The sequence below is a fragment of the Rhinoderma darwinii genome, chromosome 5 (assembly GCF_050947455.1).
Source record: "Rhinoderma darwinii isolate aRhiDar2 chromosome 5, aRhiDar2.hap1, whole genome shotgun sequence".
Lineage (NCBI taxonomy): Eukaryota > Metazoa > Chordata > Amphibia > Anura > Rhinodermatidae > Rhinoderma > Rhinoderma darwinii.
Window position 1 is genome coordinate 298,284,584 of NC_134691.1, and position 24,753 is coordinate 298,309,336.

The following is a 24,753-nucleotide window of genomic DNA, read 5'->3' on the forward strand; positions in this document are numbered from 1 at the left end:
TTAATTTCCTACTGAACTGTTACATTTTTGTCCAGCAAATTTCTGAGGAGGCATGGCTGAGAAAAGGAGGTGGGGCTTAATGATTTTTGTGTTCTGCTGCAGACAGTTGTCATACAGCAAGACACAGTATTGTGAGGAGGGGGGGGGGGGGGGGTAATGCCTTCTTCTGGGGCACCGAGATTTCCTTATATTCTTCTCAGTATTAATTGCAAAATAAGAGCAAAATGAAAAGGGAAGATGAAGCAGGGAATTACTAGGATGTTTTTTTAATTTTATGTGTATTTTTTAAGTTTAATGTTCTTTAACCCCCTCCCACCCAATGACATATAGTTACGTCATAAAAACTATTTAGTTCTTGCAAAACTATGAAAATGTACAACATACTAATGGCACGGGCACAGGAGCTAAGCCTTGATGTGCTTGTGCCGGCTATAGTATACAGTCTTCACCATGCACAAACGGTGGGGAACCCCTTCGATGCCGCGGTCATGTCATCCTATCGGCCACCTGATTATTGCAGTGTATTATATGAGCGATCAGGCTCATGCATTGTCCAGTCTCCTAATGATACTAAAAGAATTCTGTTCATCCAGCCTCCCAAAAAAAAAGCAATCAAAAAGATATGTGTATCCCAAAATGGTAAAAATAAAAATGTCAACTCATCCTGCAAAACGCAAGCACTCACATAGCTTCTTTGACGGAAAAATCAAAAGTTATGGCTTTCAGAATATGGCAACACAAAAAATATTTGTTTTTTAAAAAAGTGTTTTTAATTTGCAAAAGTAGTAAAACATACAAAAACAATGTTTATTTTGTATCACCATAATCATACTGAACTGTGGAATAAATGTAACGTCATTTATACTGCACGGTGAATGGCGTAAAAACAAAACCCAGAAAAACAATGTCAGGATTGCTGTTTTTTTCTACCTCCCCTCAAAAATGGATAACCTATATGTAGCCCAAAATGGTGCCATTTAAAAATACAACTCGTTCTGAAAAACACAAGCCCTTGACAGAAAAATAAAAAAGGCTCTAGGAATGCGATGATGAAAAAAAAACAAAAAAAATGTAACGCGTCCTGAAGACCAAAATAGGCCACGTCCTTAAGGGTTAATGGCTATGGACTCCTTTGCACGGAAATATTTGTTATTGTTCTTTTTCATATTTGCTACACTTTCTAAGTGCTCAATTAAGCAACTTTCTAAACAGTCTTTATTAAAAATGTCCTATATTACTGTTGTAGAGTCTGTGTAACTCCTTAACAGAACTGGTTGTCCGGATGCTTCTGACATAGATCTGACTGCTCCAGGCTATGTCGTCTCTCTCTGCTCTGTACTCTGTACATGGAAGATAAGAGAGTGGAGAGGAAAGAAAGCATCTAAATGTTCAGGGAGGGCAGATCACACAGGCTGCACTGTGTCAGAGTGTAGATAGGGAGGAGAGCAAACATGGGGAGCAAGGGAGCCACAAAGCTTTTTAATGGGACATGGCAATGTTTCCTCTGTCTATAATGCAGTGTGCATTTGTTTGGGAACATTTTAGTCCAGGCTTTAGTAGTGCACATCTTGGCATGTACTTAGGTCCATTGCAGACACAGTTTACACAAGAAACACTAGCACTTTCATTGCTTCCAGGACTTGCAGGGCAAATAAAATTTATAGAAAAAAGGAAAGGAAAATATGAACTTGCAGTGAAAGGACAACTCCTACCATACCTGAAATTTCAGGTTAACTCTGGTTAACCACAAGTTTTTTATCACCTCATACCATTGGTAGTCTTACTGCTTGGGCCCTGGAGTGCTTTTCTGTGGGTACCACAGAATGCTGCCTTAGATGTACAAGTCCATTTTGACCATGCAGAGCCTCTACTTTGTCAGTCAAAACGAAATAATTAACTGGTAGCCACCTTGTTCCTGGTTTGTCACACAAATCTAAGGACATCTAAAATAGCTTTCTAGTGTGAGCTATATCAAACTTAACTTCTAGGCTTTTGCATTGATGGCTCGGCGACTTTGTTTAAAGTCGTTTTTAGCAGATTTTAAGTTGAGACATATTGCTAGGATTTGCTATAGTTTCACAACTAAATGGATGTCTGATTCTGGGGACCTCTACTTCTGATTTTTTCCCTGCAGAGTCCCATTGACAACTTGGCACAGTGCAAGTCAGGAGTGTAGCTATAGGGAGATAGCAGATGCCCCTATATTATAAATGGCACATGATAGGTATCCACATGATCCTGTTACAGATTTTGCATTGGGGCCCAGGAGCTTTGTTACACCTCTGGTGCGAGTTCTTGATCATAAAGTTATGGCATATCTTAGTAATATTTAATATCATCAGCATACACCTTTAATTCCTGAAGGAGTTGTCCTATAAAGTAGTTAGGTAAGGCATGATTAGGCAAACGGGCTGTTAGGGAGGAAAGGAGTGCTGCTCAAGGAACCACAGCTCACCCACCACTCATTGGCTTATATAATATACTGAGCTACAGTTTGTGGCCTATTTTACATCTGTTGACATCTTCTGAGAATATAAAGCTAAATCTGCAGTTACTCTCCTGACCAGAACGTGGAAATGTCTCTGTACTAGATCAGGATTAATGGGGTTTTCCCACTTTAGACATTAATGGCATATCCACAGGATATGCTATAAATGTCTGATAAATGTGAATTCCACCTCTGGGTCCTGCACTTTTATCCGAATGGGAGACCCTATCAGTGAGTGTATGGGAGTAATGGAAGCTTGGAGCACCAAGTTTCTGTAATTCCTGGCCATCACTCTACTGATTCTCCAGCTCAATGAGGGGGCCAGCAGTTCCCTCACAAGGTGGGATGGGGTCAGGGTGCCCCCATTTGGGGGATCGGTGGGGGCTCCAAAGGTAGGACTTGCATCTATCAGACATTTATGGCATATCCTGTGGCTATACCATAAATGTCTAAGATGAGGATAACCCTTCAATTTAATATACTCAAATATACCATACACACATTATATTATGATTACATAGTCCAATCAGGGGAGAAACATCAAATACAGATTTAATGCAAATACATATTTTATTATGCAACATGAAAAACAAAGGCCTTGTCACAGACAGTGGTGTATAAGGTTTATAAAAGAGAATTTCATGAGGAAACAATTACTATACAAAGGTAATATTTCTATAAATGCAGCATTTTATGCATAATCTCTAAAAAAAAATCTTAGAAATAATAAATTAGAGTCTCAAACATTTCAACGTTCTAAAATCGGATCATGTTAAGAAAAGCATAAAAATCAGATAGCTATGGTAGAGTTAACAAAGAAATGTAATGAGTGTCATATTTCAATGTTTTTTTTCAAGATTTATCAGTTATAAGACACTGCCACGTGCTCTGTGAAAACACTCTTTGGGAATTTTCTGGGAAATTCCACCCAATGTGACCCATTATCAAACTGGATTTTGAAAGAAAATAAATATTTCTCTTCCGCTGCTTAATATATAAAAAGTGAGTTACACAAAAGATGCCACATACCATATTGTAAATCAGAAAAAACAAGGTCCCATAATGCCCCATGTACTCTTCAGAAATGTATCAGAATTATGGTATATTGTTTTCATAATTTAGCGCAAAATGAGGTGAATTGAGAATGAGCAGGGTTAAGCTGGCCATACAAGAGTTAAAAGTTGGCTAAACCCATCGTTTCCTGTAGGATCGGGCAACAATCTCGTGTATGTGGGCCTCCTTGACTGTCTTCAATGGCAGGTGGTCTGGGAAAAAGGGATTGGGCATGTTGGATTTCAATACAAGATACAGTAAACCTCTGCCAGAGGGGTTGTTTCCCACTCCCCATGGAAGTAAATATGCATTAAACAGCTATAGTGGAGTCAGGAGAAATATAGTTGCTGTCGGCCGAACACCCTCATGTGTATGGCCAGCTTTATACTCTACACCAAATCTAAAAACCCTTCCTGCAGTCCTAATTTCTGCTCAGTCATTGCGACCAAGGCAGATAAATTTTAGCTCCAGCAGATTCAATTTTTTAATTTACCGGTACTTTATCCAATGCTTGAGAGGAATATAATAGCTATGCTCTGATAATACCAAGAGACATTCATGTAATGGTACATCGAGAAGATCGAGGTTATGTTTATGTTTTTAGCCCTTACACATTGAGATTACAACGATCTTTAATCTTCCTAATAACTGTGTATAAACTAGAAACCAGAATAAGAAGAGTGACTACTGATAGTCCGTATGTGTCCTACTCTGTTGTTGGTCTGTGTAATGCTGCTAGACATCCTCACTCTTTATTAAATCATTTCTGAGCTGGTTTTGAATTACCGAAAGTGACAAATACAACACCAGTCTCGTTTCCTTTGCTACTGGAGTTGTCTGCAGATGAGATCACATGTCTTCTAAGAAGAGGAGAAGCAGTCACCTCGTAACGAGGAGGAGCAGATACAAACTCAACTGTTGAAGGATTATGAGTGTCTGATTGTTTTGTAACTGTCGTAGATGTCTTGGACCTTACAATTTTGTTGCCATACTGATCGGATTCTTCATATTTCTCAGTAACTATTGTTGTTCCAATTACTTTGGGACCTTCAGGCCCAGTTTTCAACTCTAGAACAGTTTTTTGCCTTTGGGAATTTGGACTTGATGGTGAAATGCCGAGTGATCCAGCTGACAGAGATTGTCCATTGTCACATGCACTCCACTGATGAAAAGGATCTAAACACTCTAGGGAATTTATCCCATTCTGTTCTTTTCCGCTGTCACCTTTTTTGTGCAAATCTTGGCGCATGCCTCCATTCTGGTTAAAATTTTCAGCTGAGGGCAGAGAACTGTTGTTCTGCTGACAGGGCTTTCTAGCAGCAGACTCTATTGTAATGAAAGATGGAGATGTGGGAGAAAGTCGACTGGAGACGCTATTAGTCACCTCCAGTTCTGTCTTCTTATTCTTGTTTTTTTCTTGATTATTGACCGTTTCTGTATATTTTTGTTCAAAAAGCTGTGTTGGTTTTTCACGTTTTGCTTTACTGGAAACAATACTAATTTTTCTTATTTTATTTGAAGTATTGGTAGATGTTCCCAAAGATTCACGGAATAGACTTGATAGACTTATAATGTCAGAATCTGATTTTAAGTTGGAAACAGCATAAAGGGCTTTCTTTATTGTTTCTTCAATGTTTACAATTTTTGCCAATGTTTGTTCTTTTAAATTTTTGATTTCAGCACTTGCTCTTTCAAGATCCTCAAAGGCAAGTTTCACTGATGAGACACTTTCAGAATCTTCCTTTTGCAGCTCAAATCTATCAGCTTTCTGACTTTCTTCTTGCTTAGGAAGAGGGGAGGCTATTTCTTTAGAACTAACTACCCAATCGGGAACCGTCTCAAATAAACCCCTCATGGACTTAACATCAACTGTGCTGGTCTTTTCTTCCAATTCTTTAACTTTTTTTAAAATCTTCTCCAACTCATCTTGTTTTTTCAAATTTTCAAAAATATCTGTAGCTGTCTTGACATTGTCCTTCATTATTTCATCCATATGAACTGATAATCGTTGGCGTCTTGCATCTTCTGATTCCTTTTTTCGCTTGATCCTCATGACTACATTCTTGCTATCGGCATGACAAACATTGGTTCTTGATTGTGTCACATCAACAGCTGACTTCTTTGATGACACTTCTTCACCTTCTAAATTTTTTTGCATGCTCTGTTTATTTATGTTTTGTTCTGAAATTGGTCTTGAATGATCTTCTGACATTGTAGTGGTTAAGTAGGAATCTGAAGAAGCACTGCATTCATTTAATAAGCATTCTTTTTTTTTAATATTAACTTTTCTCACACTTTCTTCCTGGTAGGTCTGATTAATACTGGTCATCACATTATTTTGGATGCAAGACTTGTATTCTTTATGAAGAAGCATTTCTTTCTCAGATTGAACATTTATGTTTGTAGAAGGATTCATGCAAGCAGATGGAACATTACTTGGAGATTGGATTTGCATTATAATATTATCTGGTTGTGTTATACCTTTAAAACAACATTCATCTGATGGAGTTAAAGGGTTAGAAGTTGGAGATGGTGGTGTAGTGAAGGGCGTCCTGTTTTTGTGTCTTGGTGGTGGGCGTACACCTGGTAACAAATGCTTGGGTTTTGGTGGCAGTGCTGGCTTTTTTCTTTGCTCTATTTGGCAAGTTTGGGAGACATTAACATTTTCATCTACTGTATTTCCAGAAACTTTTGGCACAGGATTATTCACCTTTTCAGAGTCATCTTTTGTTGCTTCTATGTTACTTGGGTTAAGAGCTTGGCACCATTCTTCTTCAGTTACAGGAGCTGGAGAAGGAGGAAAGTTATTATCAGATGGTTGCATTGACTTTGCTATAGCCTGATCTTTGATATGCTGAACATCAGAATTCCTTTTACATGCAGCATAAGATTGCCCTGCATGTCTGTATATCATAGCCGCTTTAAAGTCACCCTTTGATACATTTACATTAGACTTTTGTAGAGATTCAAGGGTGGATGTTAAATTACCTTTAACAACTTCTTCCTTTTCTATTTCTTTCTGCTCTTTTGAAGCATTCTGCAATGCTCTGATGGCTGCCTTTACATCTCCCCTGACAATATCTTGATCCCTTTCTTCTTGTTCTAATTGTGCCTTATAGTCACAATCACTAAAGGGATTTAAATAGTTTTTTGCTTGTTTGGGGGGCTCAGCATCGTCTTTAATGTTGCTAGTTTCTGCTCTAGTGATTTCTTTATTCACGCGTGTAGCTTTTTCCTCCTCAGAAACACTGACCTTTTTGGTGGATGAAGTCGATGTCTGAAGACTTGCATAAGATGTCTGTGTATCTTTAACAGTGGACATGACACTTGCTGTATGCTTTACGGTTGCTTGTTCTTGATGTAATGTTGCGTGAACTGGTTGGGTTATATTTCTTTCTGCTTCCTTGTTGGTAACTTGAACTTCTTGGGCATTGCTTTGTATCTTGCACTGTACCTGCTTTTGGATGGTCTTTGCTTCAGCTGTGGCTTGTCTCAGATCCAACAATGCAGCTTGTAGATCAGTGCCAGTGTCACAGTCGTTTTGTAATGTATGAGAGTTGGGACCCACAGCACAAAACTTTTTACCCAATGTAGAAGTATTTTGCTTTACAGATGTTTGTTTGGTGTCTGTGTTTTTCTGTACTATGGTATTGCTTTCCACTGTATTACTCAGACTGATGTTCCTTTTTTCTATTTTACATCCAGTTGAAGCTTTCTGGGCATCTGGGCCTTTCATAGTTCCATCTGCCGCACTTTCTTTCACACTTTTATGATGTTGTACCGGGTGAAACACAGGGGTAGACGTAACAAACACAGATTCCGAACCTGCTTTACTTTGATCAATTGACTGCTTACATTGCTCGGTATTTACGTCTTGCTGCATATATTCACTCTGAGAATACGCAAGGGCATCTAATTCTGATTCTGCTTGGAGACTTTTCAAGTAACCGAGATCACCTTTTTCAATGCAGCTTGTGAACAACTGGACATTTCCTTTCTCGTTTTGCTCCCGATTTACTGAGTTTCTTGATTTGTTTTCTTGGCCGCATGCAAGGAGATTCCCAATTGTGGATTTGACATTTCCTTTGAGAATATCCCCCTGAGCCATATTAAATTCACAGTGTAATGACAGAGAATAGATGATAATTTTTACCGAGCCACTTTCTGATTCCTCCATTATGATACCAGTTTTCATGGAAACATCCTCATTTAGCAATATTTTAAAGGCTTTGGCTACATCATCCCTGACATTTTCGTCTCCTTGTTCTGTTGACTGGACGGGATTTAGAAGATTTAATTTAGTTGCAATTATTTGTCTCCTGCTGTTTTCCTCAACCAACAGACCATGATGTTCAACATCAGTTCTGTGGAGCAGCTGTAATAGTATTCTTTGCAGGTTACCGCCAACAATTTCTTCCTTTTGAATATCAGTTGTTGTCTGTGTTGACAACTGATATTTTATCATCTTTACATTTCCACCGTTATTGTTTTCGATGACTATTCCTTTATGCTGAATTATATTAAAGGAAAGGAAAGCTTCAAGTGTGTCTTTTACATTTATTTCTTTGTGTTCAACGCTAGTTGAGTGTTTAAAGTCAAATTCATCTAGCGGAGTTCTTTCAAATAACCAAGTTGTACTCTTTACATTAGCTTTGGGAATCCCTTCTGTAGCTTGAATAGCTGGGCTTTCAGTGTCTTTCAGGCTGTCTAAGGGTTGAGACTCAAATAACCATGTACATCGCTTAACATCACCTTTTTGATTGTCTTCTCTTTGTACTTTTACAATACCACAATGTTCTTGATCCTCTCCTTTCAAGCAATCAATAGGTTGGTTTTCAAAGAGCCATGTAGAGGTTCTAACATTTCCCTGCTGTACGTCACTGACACTAACCAGTCTAACATACTTCTTCTGGTTGACTTCTTGGGATTCAAACAGCTGCCTATTTATTTGGACATCACCCTTCCTTATATCTTCAACTGTTCTAGCTGTGTACTTTTCAGTATCAGTAATGGAATCCAATGGTTCAGTCTCAAATCTCCACCGGGCCGCCTTGACACAGCCCTTTTCAATATCTTCCTGTGTCACTGCTCTAATTACAAATACTTCTTCATCTTTATTGATCATATCAAGAGGTTTTGTTTCAAACAGCCATTTTGCACCCCTCACATCGCCCTTTTGAATTTCTTCCTTCTTCACTGATGTTACCTCGTGGTATTTCCCACCTTTATCCTGGATTGCATATAATGGCTTGGTTTCAAACTGCATAGTACATGACTTTACATCTCCTCTCGAAACAGCTTCTTGCACTTTGTTTATCTCTCTGTCATCAAAATCCTGATGGATCTGATCTAAAGAATATGTTTCAAATATAAATTTTTTCCCTCCAACATCTCCACCTTCTATATCTTTTTCAGGAAGCAATTCTTGAATTTCATCTGCCTGAATTGTCATAGAGTCCATTGGACAATTTTCAAACAGCCAGGTGAATTTGTTTACTGAACCGGCTGGTATATTTCCTTCTACAGGAATGTCTGTCTTCTGTAATGGGGCACACACATTTGGCTTTGACTCAAAAATCTCCTTCACTCTGGACACTTCACCTGATTGGATTTCAACACGACTAGAATACCTTATCATTTGTCTCTGTTCTCTTGTAGACGAAAGATTGTCTAAAGGTTCCGTCTCAAATAGGTGCTTGGTTGTTTTTACATTAACACCTTCCAGTTTCTCTGGGGAAGCACTGCTTACTTTTATATAACGTTCTTCAGAGTCTCTGATTGAATCAAGTGGTTGAGTTTCAAACATCCAAGTGTATGAGTTAACATCTCCTTGAATTGGAGGTTCCTTCTCAAGTGTTTTCTCTGATTTATCATATAACACATCAATAGGTTGGGTCTCGAAGAGCCATCGACATTTTTTAACATCACCTTTTTGTAAGACTTCTTCCTGGGCTGTGCACTGTTCATCTCCTACATTCTTATCAGGATGAATGACATCAACAGGTTGTGTTTCAAACATCCATCTGGCTGTTCCCACATCACCAGACATAATTTCTTGTTTTGTGATCCCTTTAATGATATCTACCTTTTGGTTACTTTCATTAAACTGATCCAAGGGTTTTGTTTCAAACATCCACTTGTAATTTTTGACATCACCACTTATTTCTTGCTCTCGACTGACAGATGTAACTTCATGGTAATTGCCCAAACAGTCTTCTATAGCATAAAGTGGTGTGCTTTCAAACAAAGCTTGACTCGCTTTCACATTCCCCAACTTAATTTCATTCTGATTGGAGACTTGAACACTTTTTCGTTTCTTACTATTTTCATGTGGAAGTGTTTCGAATAGGTTTTTAAACGACTTCACATCTACCTTCATTCTTTCTTCGGTGCCTAATGCATATTGTCCGGTTGATTCGTCCTCTCTGTTGGTAATTTTGTCTAAAGAGCATGTCTCAAAAACATGTTTCCTTTGTTGAACATCTCCTCTTTCCTCATTTAATAGCTCAACCTTTTTTAATTGTCCAACTTCTAAACTGCCTTTGAGTGTTTCCATTGGTTGTGTTTCAAAGAGCCACAGAGTAGATTTGACATCCCCAGGCAATATTTCTTCTGTGGCAGCAAATTTACTGTCAGTGTTTTCATTCATGGAGTTATGAGTTTGGTTTTCGAAGATACTGCACTGTTTGCTCACATCTACACATTGAACAGTATCTACAGAGGGTTGAAAAACACTGTCGTGGATGTTTTCTTTTATTGTGTCCAAGGGTTGAGTTTCAAATATCCATTTGGTTGCATTCACACCACCTTTTGTTATTTCTTCCAATGAAATTCCTCTAATAATCTGAACTTTAGATGTATCATTATGAATAGTGTCCAAAGGCTGAGTTTCAAACAGCCACCTGGCTGTTTTTACATCATTGTTTTGAGTTTCTTCCCTACAAATAGATTTAATCTCATGAATATTTCCAATTTTATCTCTTATGGCACACAAGGGCTCAGTCTGAAAATATTTGATTGTTTTGTTCACCTCCCCTTTCAGTTCTTGTATTTCAGATTTAAGCTGAAGAAAGCTATGTTCTTCTATAGAGTTGCAGCGACCAACTTCATCTAGTGATTGTGTCTCAAAAAGATTTTTGGTTCCCTTCACATCACCTTTTTCAACTGGATCTTTTAAAAGTGCTTGTTGTACATCAACATCTTCAAGATGGACTTTATTTAATGAATCAAGTGGCTGTGTTTCAAATAACCACAAAGCTGTCTTCACATCTCCCTTTGTCTGATCTTCTCCTTGTAGGGCAGATGAAGGCCTTTCACCACCATTGCATGTCTGGCCTTGAAATATCAGAGAAGTGTTTCTAACATTGCCACCAAGTACAGCTTCTTCTTCTGTCAATTTTCGGTTACCCTGGTGTTCTCCAATGATATCTAAATTCCAATTTTCAAAGATCCATCGCATGGACTGTACCTCCCCAGGCAAAACGGAATCTAGGCTAACTGAAGCCTGTTGATTGGGCTCATCAGTGCTCAACAGTTCCGAAATATCTCTGGACACTGCGTGCTCCAAATTTTTTCTCAGCTCTGGATGCATATGCCGATAAAGTCTTTTTAACTCATTTACATGTCTCTGCTCGTAGAACTTGGAAAATGACTCTTTCGGTGGTGGTGGGGGCATAAAACATGTCTCTTGTACTCCAGTTTCTGTAACCGAAGGCTGCGCTGAGTCAGGAGGAGGTGGTAAAGGTAGTTCAGCCTCATGTTTCTTCTCACTAATAGTATCCTTTGATAACTTCTTGATGTTGTCGGCCATCTTAAGGAGTAAATAAGAAAACAAATTAATGTATACTTTTCTTCTATAACTTTTTCTTTTTACCTATTTTAATCAGATTAAAGTGACCCTCTGGTCAAAAGCAAAAAGTCTAGCTTTAGTCCAGCATGCAGCTGCCCACCATCAAAATTGTATTTCCGGATCCAAAGTGATCTGGAGATCCATGAGGGTTTTCCTCCAGTATGATCCTGCAGCCTGACTGCATGTTCAAGTCACGAGCATCGGAGGTCATATCTTTCCTAGGAACCTGTACAAGAAATTTCCTGTACAGGTTCCCAGTTGGGTAATGACAAATACTGCCTGGAACCTGAGCACGTTAGTAGGCATGCAGGAATGCAAAAAGACCCCCCCCCCCAATGGATCTCCAGATCGATGGGAGACAGGTATGTGTAACTTCAGAGGTGGGGTTGGTGGCTCCTGGGCAAAGCATGATTTTTTTACTTTGTCTGGAGAGTCAGGAAAGACATGTTTGTCAATGCATACATAATATGTTATAGATAAGAACATTGAAGAAACTCTGGGTTATAATAAAACTAGTTTAAACATGATGTAATTCAAATTACCATTGGTGTTATACAGTCTAACTATAATTGCTACTCAAGTGAACAGTGAATTTTGACTTTTGTTATCATTTTGTACCAAACCGGTTATTTTTTAGATTTTGTGTATAATGATTTCATGATTTTGAAGCATTTCCATGTGTGAGCAAAGTGAGTGATTTTTTTGCACTAGGCTGATTTGCCATTTTGTTACTTCCTTACATAAGATTTGCACATGATCATGAAAAAAATGAATCCTACCTTTTCGTGTAGATTAGGATGTCTCCTCTTATCTCACTTCTGTTCAGGGTCTGTGAACACAGAATATCTTAACTAATAGGGAACTTTCATTGTTTAGTTACAGAAATAAATTAGTTATGGAAACTAGTGCAAGATCAGACTATACAAGGTTTGTTTGGAGTCTCTTACCGGGAAGACACATAGGTCTACACAAGAGCTGTAGGTACAAAATAATAGGACACTATTTGGAAAGTTGTTCCATTTTTCATTTTAGATAAACATTGGAATATTTTAAAAAAGTTGGTTAGGTACAGATGGACCTTGTATTTCAATTAAATCCATGATTTTTCAGAGAATTGGTCAAGAATGTGCAAAAGTTCACATAGAAGTAAGCATAAGGCATAAGAGTAAAACTTCACTGACCATCTGAAGATTGATCTATGAAGGATTTAGTTTTTATTTTTATTATTAATTTATGAGCCAGAAAACCTGTCCCTTTGGGTACCAGACAATTGGAATTTTTCAATTCCGAGGAATAATATCTCATAGGCAGGAAACTCATAAATCATAAATGGTGATCTCATAAATCAATCAATTCTTATTCAAATATATTTTGAATTCAAAATTAGTTGCAACAATTTCTAGATAACAATAGTAATGATGGAAATAACTAAATCTGTTAAAGTATGGACTCTAGTATGTAAATGTATGGACTAGTATGTAATTGTATGGACTAGTATGGATTCTAGTATGTAATTGTATGGACTCTAGTATGTAATTGTATGGACTAGTATGTATGGACTCTAGTATGTAATTGTATGGACTAGTATGGATTCTAGTATGTAATTGTATGGACTCTAGTATGTAATTGTATGGACTAGTATGTATGGACTCTAGTATGTAATTGTATGGACTAGTATGGATTCTAGTATGTAATTGTATAGACTCTAGTATGTAATTGTATGGACTAGTATGGACATTAGTATGTAATTTAATGGACTAGTATGGACTCTAGTATGAAATTGTACAGACTCTAGTATGTAATTGTATGGACTAATATGAAGCCTAGTATGTAATTGTATGGACTAGTAAGGACACTAGTATGTAATTGTATGGACTAGTAAGGACACTAGTATGTAATTGTATGAACTAGTAAGGACACTAGTATGTAATTGTATGGACTAGTAAGGACACTAGTATGTAATTGTATGGACTAGTAAGGACACTAGTATGTAATTGTATGGACTAGTAAGGACACTAGTATGTAATTGATTGGACAAGTATGTAATTGTATGGACTAATATGAACTCTAGTATGTAATTGTGTAAGTTTAGATAAATATTTATATAAATATTTTGGGGGATTCATTTTCTAATAATAACCTACATAGAGACGGTCCCTGAATATATTATTTAATGGCAATCTGTATATCTACTTGTTGGTGGATCAGAATAGAAATACATGAAAATAACATGGAGCAGGAATTTAAAGCATGGAATACATACTGTTTTGTATTTCTGGTATTGTCCCCAACAGACTGCAGCTGTCTTCACAATGTGTAGTTCCCTCACGGAGGGTAAGATCTACTTGTCCTTGATGAAACTTTCCAGTGACGTTATTCCTCTGGTATATCAATGACAGCTTTCCTCATCTGAAATAAGACATTCAAATTTCTTATTAGAAATAGGCTATTAGTCTTTTTTTTTTATTGTGTGCTGTGACAAATGGCTAGGGGTTATAATTTCTACATATGAATTACTATTTTCCCTCCCAAAAATTATTTTGTGGGTACAAGCAAATGTTAATAATTATACACTGTGTTCCTGTCTCTGGTTTCTGTTTTCCTCCAACAATATTGTGAAGCTTTATAGATTATTTCACCCACACACTTTGTTGCCAAAGAAGAAAACATTTGTTACGTAGTTAAAACGTTGTGATTTTGGACTCTTTCTCAAGCTTTAAAAGTATAATGTGACTCGACATTCTCTTATATTCTATTTACTATTTAGGAATTAGCGTCTTCCAGAAATCTCTCTTTTGGATAAAATGTTGTGAAGAGCATTGTTTACCTGAAGGCTGCGTTCTTTAGTCAGTATTTATTTAGTTAGGATTAATAGATACGCGATAAATGGATTGGGGCACAATGTTTGAAAATGTCCTTAAAGTGGTTTTCCCACGAGGAACATTTATGACCTATCCACAAGATATGTCATAAATGTCAGATAGATGCGGATCCCACCTCTGGAGCCCGCACCTATCTCTAGAACAGGGTTTTGTGCTCGCACTGCCTCCCGGCCACTTACTGATTGCATAGTTGGGAGTTACAGAAACAGCGTAATTCGCTGAGCTCCGCATGCTACGTTTGCTTCCGTAGCTGCTATTTACTACTATGGGAGTTACGGAAATAGTGTAGCTCAGCGTTCAAAAACCATGTCCCGACCATGTGATCAGGAAGTGGCCGGGAGGCAGCGTGAGCACAAAAAGCTAGAACGGGGTTTACGGGACCATGTTCTATATATAGGTGCGGGTCCCAGAGGTGGGACCCCCATCTATCTGACATTTATGACATATTCTGTGGATATGTCATAAATGTCTCTCATGGGAAAACCCATTTTAAGGTGTGTTTTCTCACCATATGTTGGGATGTCACATCACTGAGATCTGTCATGCCTTCCTCATTGGGGTTGGGGAAGGTCATGGGATATACGACTACTGGAAGTCACTTCAGACAGCAGTTAACCCAGGAATCCCATTCTCTTTCAACTCATACTTACAGGGGTAAATATTAAAGGATATCTGTCAGTAGATTTGACCTTCATAAACTCTGCTAAATAGTTGCTGGGGAAACTGAGTTATCCCCTCTTGATTGACATCTCCTGGAATGGACGGTGATGCAGGAGACGTCAATTACGAGCGGAGGAAAAAGGTTTAGGAGAGGTTGTCGCAGATAACGCAGGACCCTTTGCAGATCCTAGAACGCCCAGTGGACACTTAATAATTCATTAGCATACGGTGAGTGAATAAAAGATCATTTTCTCTAGTATACTTGGTTCATGATAACAAACATAAGGAGGATTGAACTTGTTTTGCGGGCACCTATTAACTGGTGTTATGAATTTATGGGTGTCAAATCTGTTGACGGATTCTGTATAAGTGGATTCATCCATAATTTGCATTCATCCATAATTTCCCCCTCCTGATCTATTTAAAGTAATAAATATATTTACATTTATTTGCCTTGTTTGCCACTAGATTGCTACCCAGAGAAAGAAAGTCACTGTGGACACAAGCTGGTACATGGGCAGCTTTAGCAGTCAGACGACATCAGAACTTTATATTGAGCTACTATAGCTGAAGTAATATAATAGTCTAGTAGTATATACAACTTTATATTAGAAAATGCAACTTTATATGAGAAAATATTCACTCTTAACACTTTCAAAGAAACCTTAACACCAAAATATGACATGTTATTCTAGTAAGGATGCCTGCACTCTGGGTCTTCATGTTGTCATTGGGTAGTCTGTTTCTTTTTGGTTTATCAGCTTGTCCTTTACACATTCCTCCAATTGGGAAAACAAGTTTAGAATGACTCCTTATCACCATTCACAAGATAAGTATGCCTAAAATAAGCAGCATGTGGCTTAAAAATATTCTAAATATGCATTTCCCCAGCCAGGATAGCTACATGAAGCTCTTAAAACAACAGAATTACCTCTGAATTGTCCTCAACTGGACATCTGCTCTTTTATTGCAGCCTTAAAATACTAATCTCCCTACATGGACTGTGGCATTACCTAACCAAATACGTCTGCATTCAAAAACATAGACACAAAAGGGTTGCTGCAGCATGTTCACACTGAAATGTGAATTACAGAACCATCATCCAAAGCAAATAGATCCTGCAGGAATGTATTTGCTGCTATTCAACAATAGCAGATCTGCCGGGTTCTGTTCTTTTATAAGCAACTAATAGCAGATCAGCGCTGAGCACTAAACTCCTAAATCACTGGCACCAGATCTGACCAGGGCAATATAGACGGGAATAGTGATATGTGTACGTTCTGCATACCGTGCTGTAAAGAATCAGCAATTTGGAAAGTATACGTACAGTAATAAAAAAAAGAATTCTATCTATCTATCTATCTATCTATCTATCTATCTATCTATCTATCTATCTATCTATCTATCTATCTATCTATCTATCTATCTATCTATCTATCTATCTATCTATCTATCTATCCATCCATCCATCCATCCAGCCATCCGTCCATTATGCATCAATCCATATTTGCAGCGTCATTGTTTGTGTATTGAGAAAAGTCTGAGTTATTAGCTGCGGTCCTACATAAAATTTCATGATATCACAATGAGCTGTGCTAAATGACAAATTCAACTCGGCTACAACAAACAAAATCATCTGTTTCATTCTTAATTTAATTAATATTAAAAGACATAAAAAATAAACATTTAGTATTTAATGATCTTAACTATTCATTATCCAATGACAGTGATTCCACAATCTCATTCAGCAATTGCCTCCTCAGCAGAAAGGAACATTCTTGGAGTTGTTGTCCACTGAACAGAATAGGGTAAGAACAGAGTAACCGGCACTGCCAAGTGAAACAATGATATCCTGGGAAAATATCTGAGATATAACATAATGTGTTTTTCTCTATAGTCCCCATCATACAGTGTAATGTAAATTATTCACATGAAAGACGTCCACCCACCTGTTCAGATCCATCATAGTCTTGTGTTTTTGTAGAGAGACTAAAAACACCATCCGCCGTGCCCTGCCCGTGTCTATTGAGCAAACTGCAAACTCAGCACCAGCCCATCCAGACTGGGCAACCAGAACCTGTCTACAATCAGCTCTTGTAATCCCCATCTCAGTGACTGCACACAATGCTGCTCTACCAGTTCCATGTTATTATTCCTTGTGACTTCACGCTAAACACCCTATGTTTACCCACAGTTTCCACATGGAATTGATTAGGTTCAAAATGTCGAATTACACCAGCAAATATATCTGCTATCTCTTATATACCCCCATCCCCTGTGCCTCCTCACTAGGACGGCCAAGGTAACATAAAGTTGTATGATGCAGCTCTATAATATATATGGGAGATACAGAAACAGTTGAGCATGCTCACTTGCCTTTTTCCGTTTCTCCCATAGGGTTGTATGGGCTGACATTATGCACGCCCACCTCGACTGACCTTATAAGGAGTGATGGGGTCCCCGTTTCATCAATTAGTGGATCACTTATTCTATGAAATTAACTGCTGAAAGTATGAGCGATGAGAAGATAGAGAAAGGAAACCACAAGGAAATTTCGATTCCCTCAATTTATTGGATTTGTTTTTATTTTCAGCACCCAACATGGCTGCATTTACACATACTTGAAGCACAATAGTTCTCTTCTACAAAACTCAAACTGGTAACAAAATACATCAGTTCATTTTCATGAAAGAACCATAAGGCCCTGCTCACATGGAGGAAATTTGCGCCGAATTCCGCCACAAAATTCCGCTTCCCATTAATTTCAATGGTAGTCAGACACTTAATTTTCTCTCTAGCTGATTAGTTCAGCTAGCAGGAAAAAGAAGCGTCCTGCTCAAACTTCGGTCGGATTCCGCCCGAACCTCCCATTGTTGTCAATGTGTGGGAGGAATAGTTCCGCAGGGGTTTTTGCGGCGGGACCTGCCATGCACAATCCGCCATGTGAACTAGCCCTTAACGAGAAAATGTATTATTATTTACAAAATATATTTAAATAACTTTTTAAAAAATATAAGTGTAAATGCAGAAAAGGGATTGTGTCCACACTGGTATTGTTGTTTCCTTTTTTTCCTTTCCATTTTGACTGATGCAATGTCATTAGTTTAAGCCCCATATAAAATAATGAGATCTGTTGACTGATCACATATCCTGATTTTGAACCCTTAAAAACTGAATCAAACAGAGTAATTTTTACATCTGATGGAACTTAATGGGATTCATCAAAGGTTACTTTTTTTCTGACTATACACGTCTTAAAGGGGTTATCTGGTCGCTAAAAATTGATGGCCTATCCTCAGGATAGGCCATCAATAACTGATGGGTCGGGGTCGGACTCCCGGGACCCCTGCCGATCAGCTGTTTTGAAGGGGGTGCAGTGCTCGTACGAGCGATGCTTCCCCTTCATTTCTTCTTGCTCATTGTGAATCGTCGACACGGAAGTAGCGGCGATTCACAGGTATTGCAGCCTTCTCTCCCATTCACTTCAATGAGAGAAAAGGCTGCAATACCTGTGAATCACCGCTACTTCTTCCGCGATGATTCACACTTAGCAAGTAAAAATGAAAACAGCTTCAAAACAGCTGATTGGCGGGGGTCCTGTGAGTCGGACCCCGACCCATCAGCTATTGATGGCCTCAATTTTTAGCAACTGGAAAACCCCTTTAAGGACTTTTCTCATTACCATATTTCCATTACTGCTGGGTTACTGTTACTTCTTAAAGAATGGCTGGGTCTGCCGCACTATTCTTGCTGTCAAAAATATTTATACCCCCGATGGAAAACTTGACAAACCCCATTATCAATCAATACGATTATCAGGATTCGATGGGGCCAATGTAAACAGATTAGTCATAACTATCATGGCTCCATTATGAATATAAGCCATGTTGTTAGCATGAAGAACATAAAGTCAAACACTAGTGTGAATGTGGCATCAGGCCTTGTTTACCGAGCAATATGAGAGTATCTATCTATAAGATGCCATGATCATCAACGTTGGAACGTCACATTATCATGTTTCATTTCAGCCCCCCATTTGGAATTTTAGGCGGCTCTCTGCTGAGTTTCTTTAGCGCCTCATATAGGTTTATGTTTAATAGTAGAGGATCGGTGGTAATGGTATTGTAATATTTGCATCCGTATTGCTGGCTGTCAGTAGGCAGTGACCTACCATAATGTGACCCTGCCACTGGAATTTTATAAATTTTTAATTGACTAAGTTCTTGCTAACAACACCCAGCTGGTACAGTCGGGACTGTCATTACATTCATGGTTCCTTTCTATAGGTTGTTCTACTGTTCACAAGAAAACAGGCATGTGCATACATTGGGACAAATTTACTAATACTGTCTAAGATTTATACGTGTATATTAATAAATAAATTTGTCAAAGCGGTTCATGATGCATGATAAATTTGGGGCCTCTTGCTAGACGTTTTAGACACATTTCTTTTTCTTATACCACCTATTAGTTGGTTTAGTTAACGCCAGTTTTTTTGCACCAAAATCTTGGAGCAATTTTGGCACACGGCATTGCATTTTAAGCGAGCAAAAAAGTGTTTACAACCGTTAATAAATGTGGTGCACGGCATATGCAGCAAAGCTCTTACTCAATATAAGTCGAAATTCTGCTGCATTTTTAATAGTAAATCTGCCCTATTATATGTAATGTGTAACGTATGTCAAATGTGCTGATTTTTAATGGAAGTATACATTTTTCATTAAAAAAATAAATTGAGTGAGTGTCAATGACAGAGGTGATAGAATGACAACATTTGCTCAGTGTGATAAATGGACAGAGGCGGGTACATCGTCCCTTACATTGAATAAAAATATCTGCTCTGACAATGGACGGGTAATCTCTGGCGCCTCTGATGTGCTCTGTCTTGTGGAATTCTCATAGATGGCTAGGCACTCATAATAGCCGGATTAGAAGCCAGTGTGTCTGTCTAATCTATGTGTCAGCCATTGAACGGCAGGTCCAATTGACGGATACAGTATCTATTGTACGGTTACTTGTGTAATTCTGATGTCTGTTACAGATGTGACAAATAAACTATATGAGACATATGACAGCTGTATACTAAAAAGTCACAATAAAAACAATGAAACAATGTGTTATTGTCTATGTGCATTTTTTTAACTTTGTATATACATTGTTATGTTAGTCAATTAGTACATATTATAAATAAACAATACATTTGTATCAAAAAGAGTTAAAAAAAAATTCATATGAAAACCAATAATAAGTAAATCAAAGATTGTGTCTGAACAGTTCACACATTGGGGACATTAAAGGTATATATTCAATAAAGAATAAAGATTTTCTTGAGGGATTTAAAGTAAAATATAGGATTTTTTTTTTTAACTTGTCTAACTTTATACAACATCAGGATCACTGCATTCGACCAGAACCCATCATTCTGTACGTTGTACATAAGTCCCGTTGTGTCAGTGAAAGCTGTTTTAGTTTTTTTAATTAACCTGAATAGATAAATGAATACACATTTGTCTCTATGGGACTGCAGGTAAGCCTTAAAGCGACGCTGCAATCGGCGGTGGGAGAAAGAAAAGGCGTAAGAAAAGGCGCTTAAGTTGTCAAGGCAATAGGATGATACCCAAAGCCTTTTCATGCACAAAGAGTTAAGCAAAATATTGAACTCTTTAAACGTATATATTTACTAATGATACATATTAGCCATTCCTGTAGCCAAAAATACCATGCTGCGCTATTGTTTCCGGTAAAACCACGGAACACCCTGACGGAAACCAGACGGAACCCATTAAAGTCAATGGGTTCCGTTTGCTGCCGGTGGTGACCATCGTACCATGGAACCACCGCTTCCAGTTTTCGTTGTTCTGATCCTCTGACAGAGCACAACAATGGAAAGACCGATGCAGGTGTAAACCTGCCCTTGTTAAATCAGCCCTGGAGTTTTAGGACCCCTTAATTATAATGTACTGGAAAAAGTTCTAAAGTCTAAACATTATATATGTATGTAGGGCCAGCCTTAGGGGTGTGCAACCTGTTCCATTGCACAGGGCGATTCACTCCAGCAGGTGGAAGGGAGCGTTGCGCTGGCTCTCTTCCCCTGCTTGTTTTAGAAGCGCCCGGGCCTGGCGACTCAGCAGACGCCTTTCTGGCCGGGCGCTTCTTTACTCAGTCGCGTCGCTACCGCTGTAGCAGCCGCAGTGGCTGCAAGCGGTGACAACTGGCATGAGGGCGTGGCTTGGCATGGCTGGCAGAGCGGGGAGGTATCTTCCTGCTCTGCTATTTACTAGTGCCACTGTAGCTCCTTGAATGAGCGGAATCCCTGTATAGCCGTGGATTCTGCTCCTGGACGGAGCAATTGATGTCTCTGTCCATATATGGACAGTGACATCTGGGGAAACTCCTGAAGCGGAATCCCCATCCACAGCGTTGCCAACTCTGTTACCGGGAATTCCACTCCAGGAGAAGCCAGTGACGTCACTGTCCATAAATAGACAGAGACGTCAGGGGCTTCTCCTGGAGTGGAATCCCCGAAGCTGTGACCGGAGATTCCACTCCAGGAGAAGCCAGTGACATCACTGTCCATAAATGGACACAGACGACAGGGGCTTCTCCTGGATTGGAATCCCCGGTCAGAGCGTCGGCAACGCTCTGGATGGGGATTCCACTTCAGGAGTTGCCCCTGATGTCACTGTCCATATATGAACAGAGACATAAAGCGCTCCGCCCAGGAACGGAATCCCAGGGCATAAGGGGGTTCCGCTCCTTCAGGGAGCTACAGTGGCACTATCTACAGGAAGGGGGCTGCTATATACAAGGGGGCTGTGGGCTGTGTGGCACTACCTACAACGGGGATGTGTGGCACTACCTACAAGGGGGCTGTGTGGCACTACCTTCAAGGGGGTTGTGTGGCACTACCTAGAGGGGGCTGTGTGGCACTACCTACAGGGGGTTGTGTGGCACTACCTACAAGGGGCTATTTGGCACTATCTACAGGGGGCTGTGGGGCACAATCTACAAGGGGCTGTGTGGCACTATCTACAGGGGGAATCTGTGTGTGGGGGTCTGATGGTCATTTTACTGTGAGTGGCGGGCTGATGGTCATTTTACTGTGAGTGGTGGGCTGATGGTCATTTTACTGTGAGTGGTGGGCTGATGGTTATTTTACTGTGACTGGTGGGCTGATGGTTATTTTACTGTGAGGGGTGGGCTGATGTTTATTTTACTGTGAGTGGGGGGGCTGATGGTGATTTTACTATAAATGGTGGGCTGATGGTTATTTTACTGTATGGGGTGGGCTGATGGTCATTTTACTGTGAGTGGGGGCTGATGGTTATTTTACAGTGAGTGGGGGGCTGATGGTTCTTTTACTGTTAGTGGGGGCTGATGGTTCTTTTACTGTGAGTGTGGGGCTGATGGTCATTTTACTGTGAGTGGGGGGCTGATCGTCATTTTAGTGTGAGTAGGGGGCTGAAGGTCTTCAAGTGGTTTTCACCTCTGAGCACCAATTGAAATTAATAGGAGGCAGAAAATACCTGTGGCGCTTGTTTCATGCTTTTTTGCCAGCATCCTTTGCATTAGCTTCAATGGCTTAAAAATAACGCAAAAGAAAGGTCAAACAACACTGTCAATTCCTGAAGGAATTTTGAGGCAGATTTTTTTTGTCTTACAAAAAACGCTGTGTGAACATACCCTACAAGTGTAGTGCTAGTTTTTAGCCACTTTCTGTATTTTTTAAAAATGTTATTGGTAGGGGTGCCCTGAGGAAACGTTATATTCCAGTGGTGCCGAAAAGGTTGGAAAACGCTGTACTAGGCTACAGGATCACGCCGGCCTACGCAAGGATCCTGTTGTGGAGCAGCTCAGTTCGTCGTGGGAACGGGGCCTAGGTGAGTACAATTTTTTGGGGGTTTGGGGGCACTGTCTACAAGGGGGAGGTGGGGGGCTGTATGGCACGATCTACAAGGAGGAGGTGGGGGATTATGGCACTGTCTACAGGGAGGCTGCATGGCACAATCTACGGGGGGGGCACTATATACAAGGGGGGCTGTGTGTGGCAGCCAGGGGAGGGGGCATTATACTGTGTGGGGGGCCACTAAGTGGACATTATACTATGTAGGGGCACTACAGGGGGGCAATATACTGTGTGTGGCACTTAGGGGGCATAATACTGTGTGGGCACAATTAGAGGAGAAAATACTGTGTCCTTGAAGGGGTTATTTATTATATTATTAAATATTATTATTATTATACTGTATGGGGGGCACTAAAGGGGCATTATACTGTGTGGGGAACTATATAGGGCATTATACTTTTTTTATGGGGCATTTTTTTTATGATGGGGTGGGGCACTGAAAGATAATGTCACACAGGGAGCCATCTACCCCCCTAAGGCCGGCCCTGTATGTATATAAAAAGGTGGAGCATATACCAACATCCATCTGTCTTACTAGAGCCAATTGTTGGCAGTAATCTGGTTACTACGAACAATTGTTCCATGAGGGGTTTTATTATTTGGGGGGGGGGGGGGTCCCATGCGATATAGTTTGTGTGTGAACTGTCTATAATGGTCTGTAAGCCTTCGTTCACATATGCATCAGGGTTCCGTTCTGACTTTCTGTTGGAGCTTCCCGTCAGATCAGAACCATGACTTAAACAAACGGAAACCATAGGTTTCCATTTGCATCACCATTGATTTCAATGGTGACGGATCCGGCGCCAATGGTTTCCATTTGTCTCAGTTGTGCAAGGGTTCCGTCGATTTGACGGAATAAATACCATAGTCGATGGAACCCTTGCACAACTGAGACAAACGGAAACCATTTGCACCGGATCCGTCACCATTGAAATCAATGGTGATGCAAATGGAAACCTATTTCCGTTTGTTTCAGTCAGAGTTGCGTTCTAACGGGAAACTCCAACGGAACGTCAAAACGGAACCCCGATGCAAATGTGCTAGTCTATTTGGGGATGAGTAAAAACAATGGGGCATATTTATCAGTGTATTTACGCCATATTTTTCATAGGGCATTTAAAGAAAATGGCGATCGGTCAATACATTGAAAGAAAATGGCTATTGGGCCAAATGTGTCAGAAAAGGGCATCAGGCTTCAGAAAAGTCCCTGTAAAACTAGGACTCATCTGGCGTTATTTTAAGCCTATGATTGATGAATCTAGCGCACACGGCTCTAGGGAAGAGATTGACACACTGATCGAACGGTGTGCCAGCGTTAATATATGTCCCAAATATATATATAAACATCCCTCAAAATTACAAGAGGAAAGTTTACTTAAGTACTTGTTACTATGATAAAAGCAGCCAAAAACTAGAAGTATGTTACTCCTTCCCATGACAACTGCTGTCTAAGTCTGATTGCCGCAAAATAGATCAAACTATGTTGTATTTTAGTCTTAGAGGAATTGTGTGTGACCCAGGAATGTGGTAAAGTATTCTAAGAACAGTATTGTGGTGAAGTCTGGGGCAGCTGCCCGCCGGCACCAGGAAGAAGACCCTTATACCAGCAGGCAGCTGTCCCTAGCAGGTCCCCTCTTCTTCAGGGAAACATCTCAGGCATGTTAAACAGTGCGTTGTTTCATGCCCCCAGTGCTGTATTTACATCGCCCCTGCCCACATCAAATAATACTTCTCCCCAGTCGCCTGGTGTGAAATATAGAATAGCTAGAGATTACCTTAAATATATCCTATGGGGATGGAAAAGGCCTGAAGGAAGCTGAGGTATCTTAAATATTTGCAAGTGAGGCTTAGCATAAGATATATTTGTAGGCTGCAAAAATGAAAACACAAAAATATGTACTAAAAATAAATTTTA

At 39.5% G+C, this 24,753-nt stretch overlaps 1 protein-coding gene across 1 annotated transcript; it reads right to left on the minus strand.

Moving 5' to 3' along the window:
• Positions 1-3,254: 3,254 nt before the first annotated feature.
• On the minus strand, positions 3,255-11,351 carry XIRP1 (xin actin binding repeat containing 1). Its single transcript, XM_075828679.1, has one exon. The coding sequence runs from the start codon at positions 11,349-11,351 to the stop codon at positions 4,302-4,304; it is 7,050 nt and encodes a 2,349-aa protein (XP_075684794.1). The 3' UTR covers positions 3,255-4,301.
• Between the last annotated feature and the right edge of the window lie 13,402 nt (positions 11,352-24,753).

Coding starts and splice junctions, on each gene's coding strand:
- XIRP1 (XM_075828679.1), bottom strand. CDS start 11,351: ATGGCCGACAACATCAAGAAGTTATCAAAGGATACTATTAGTGAGAAG.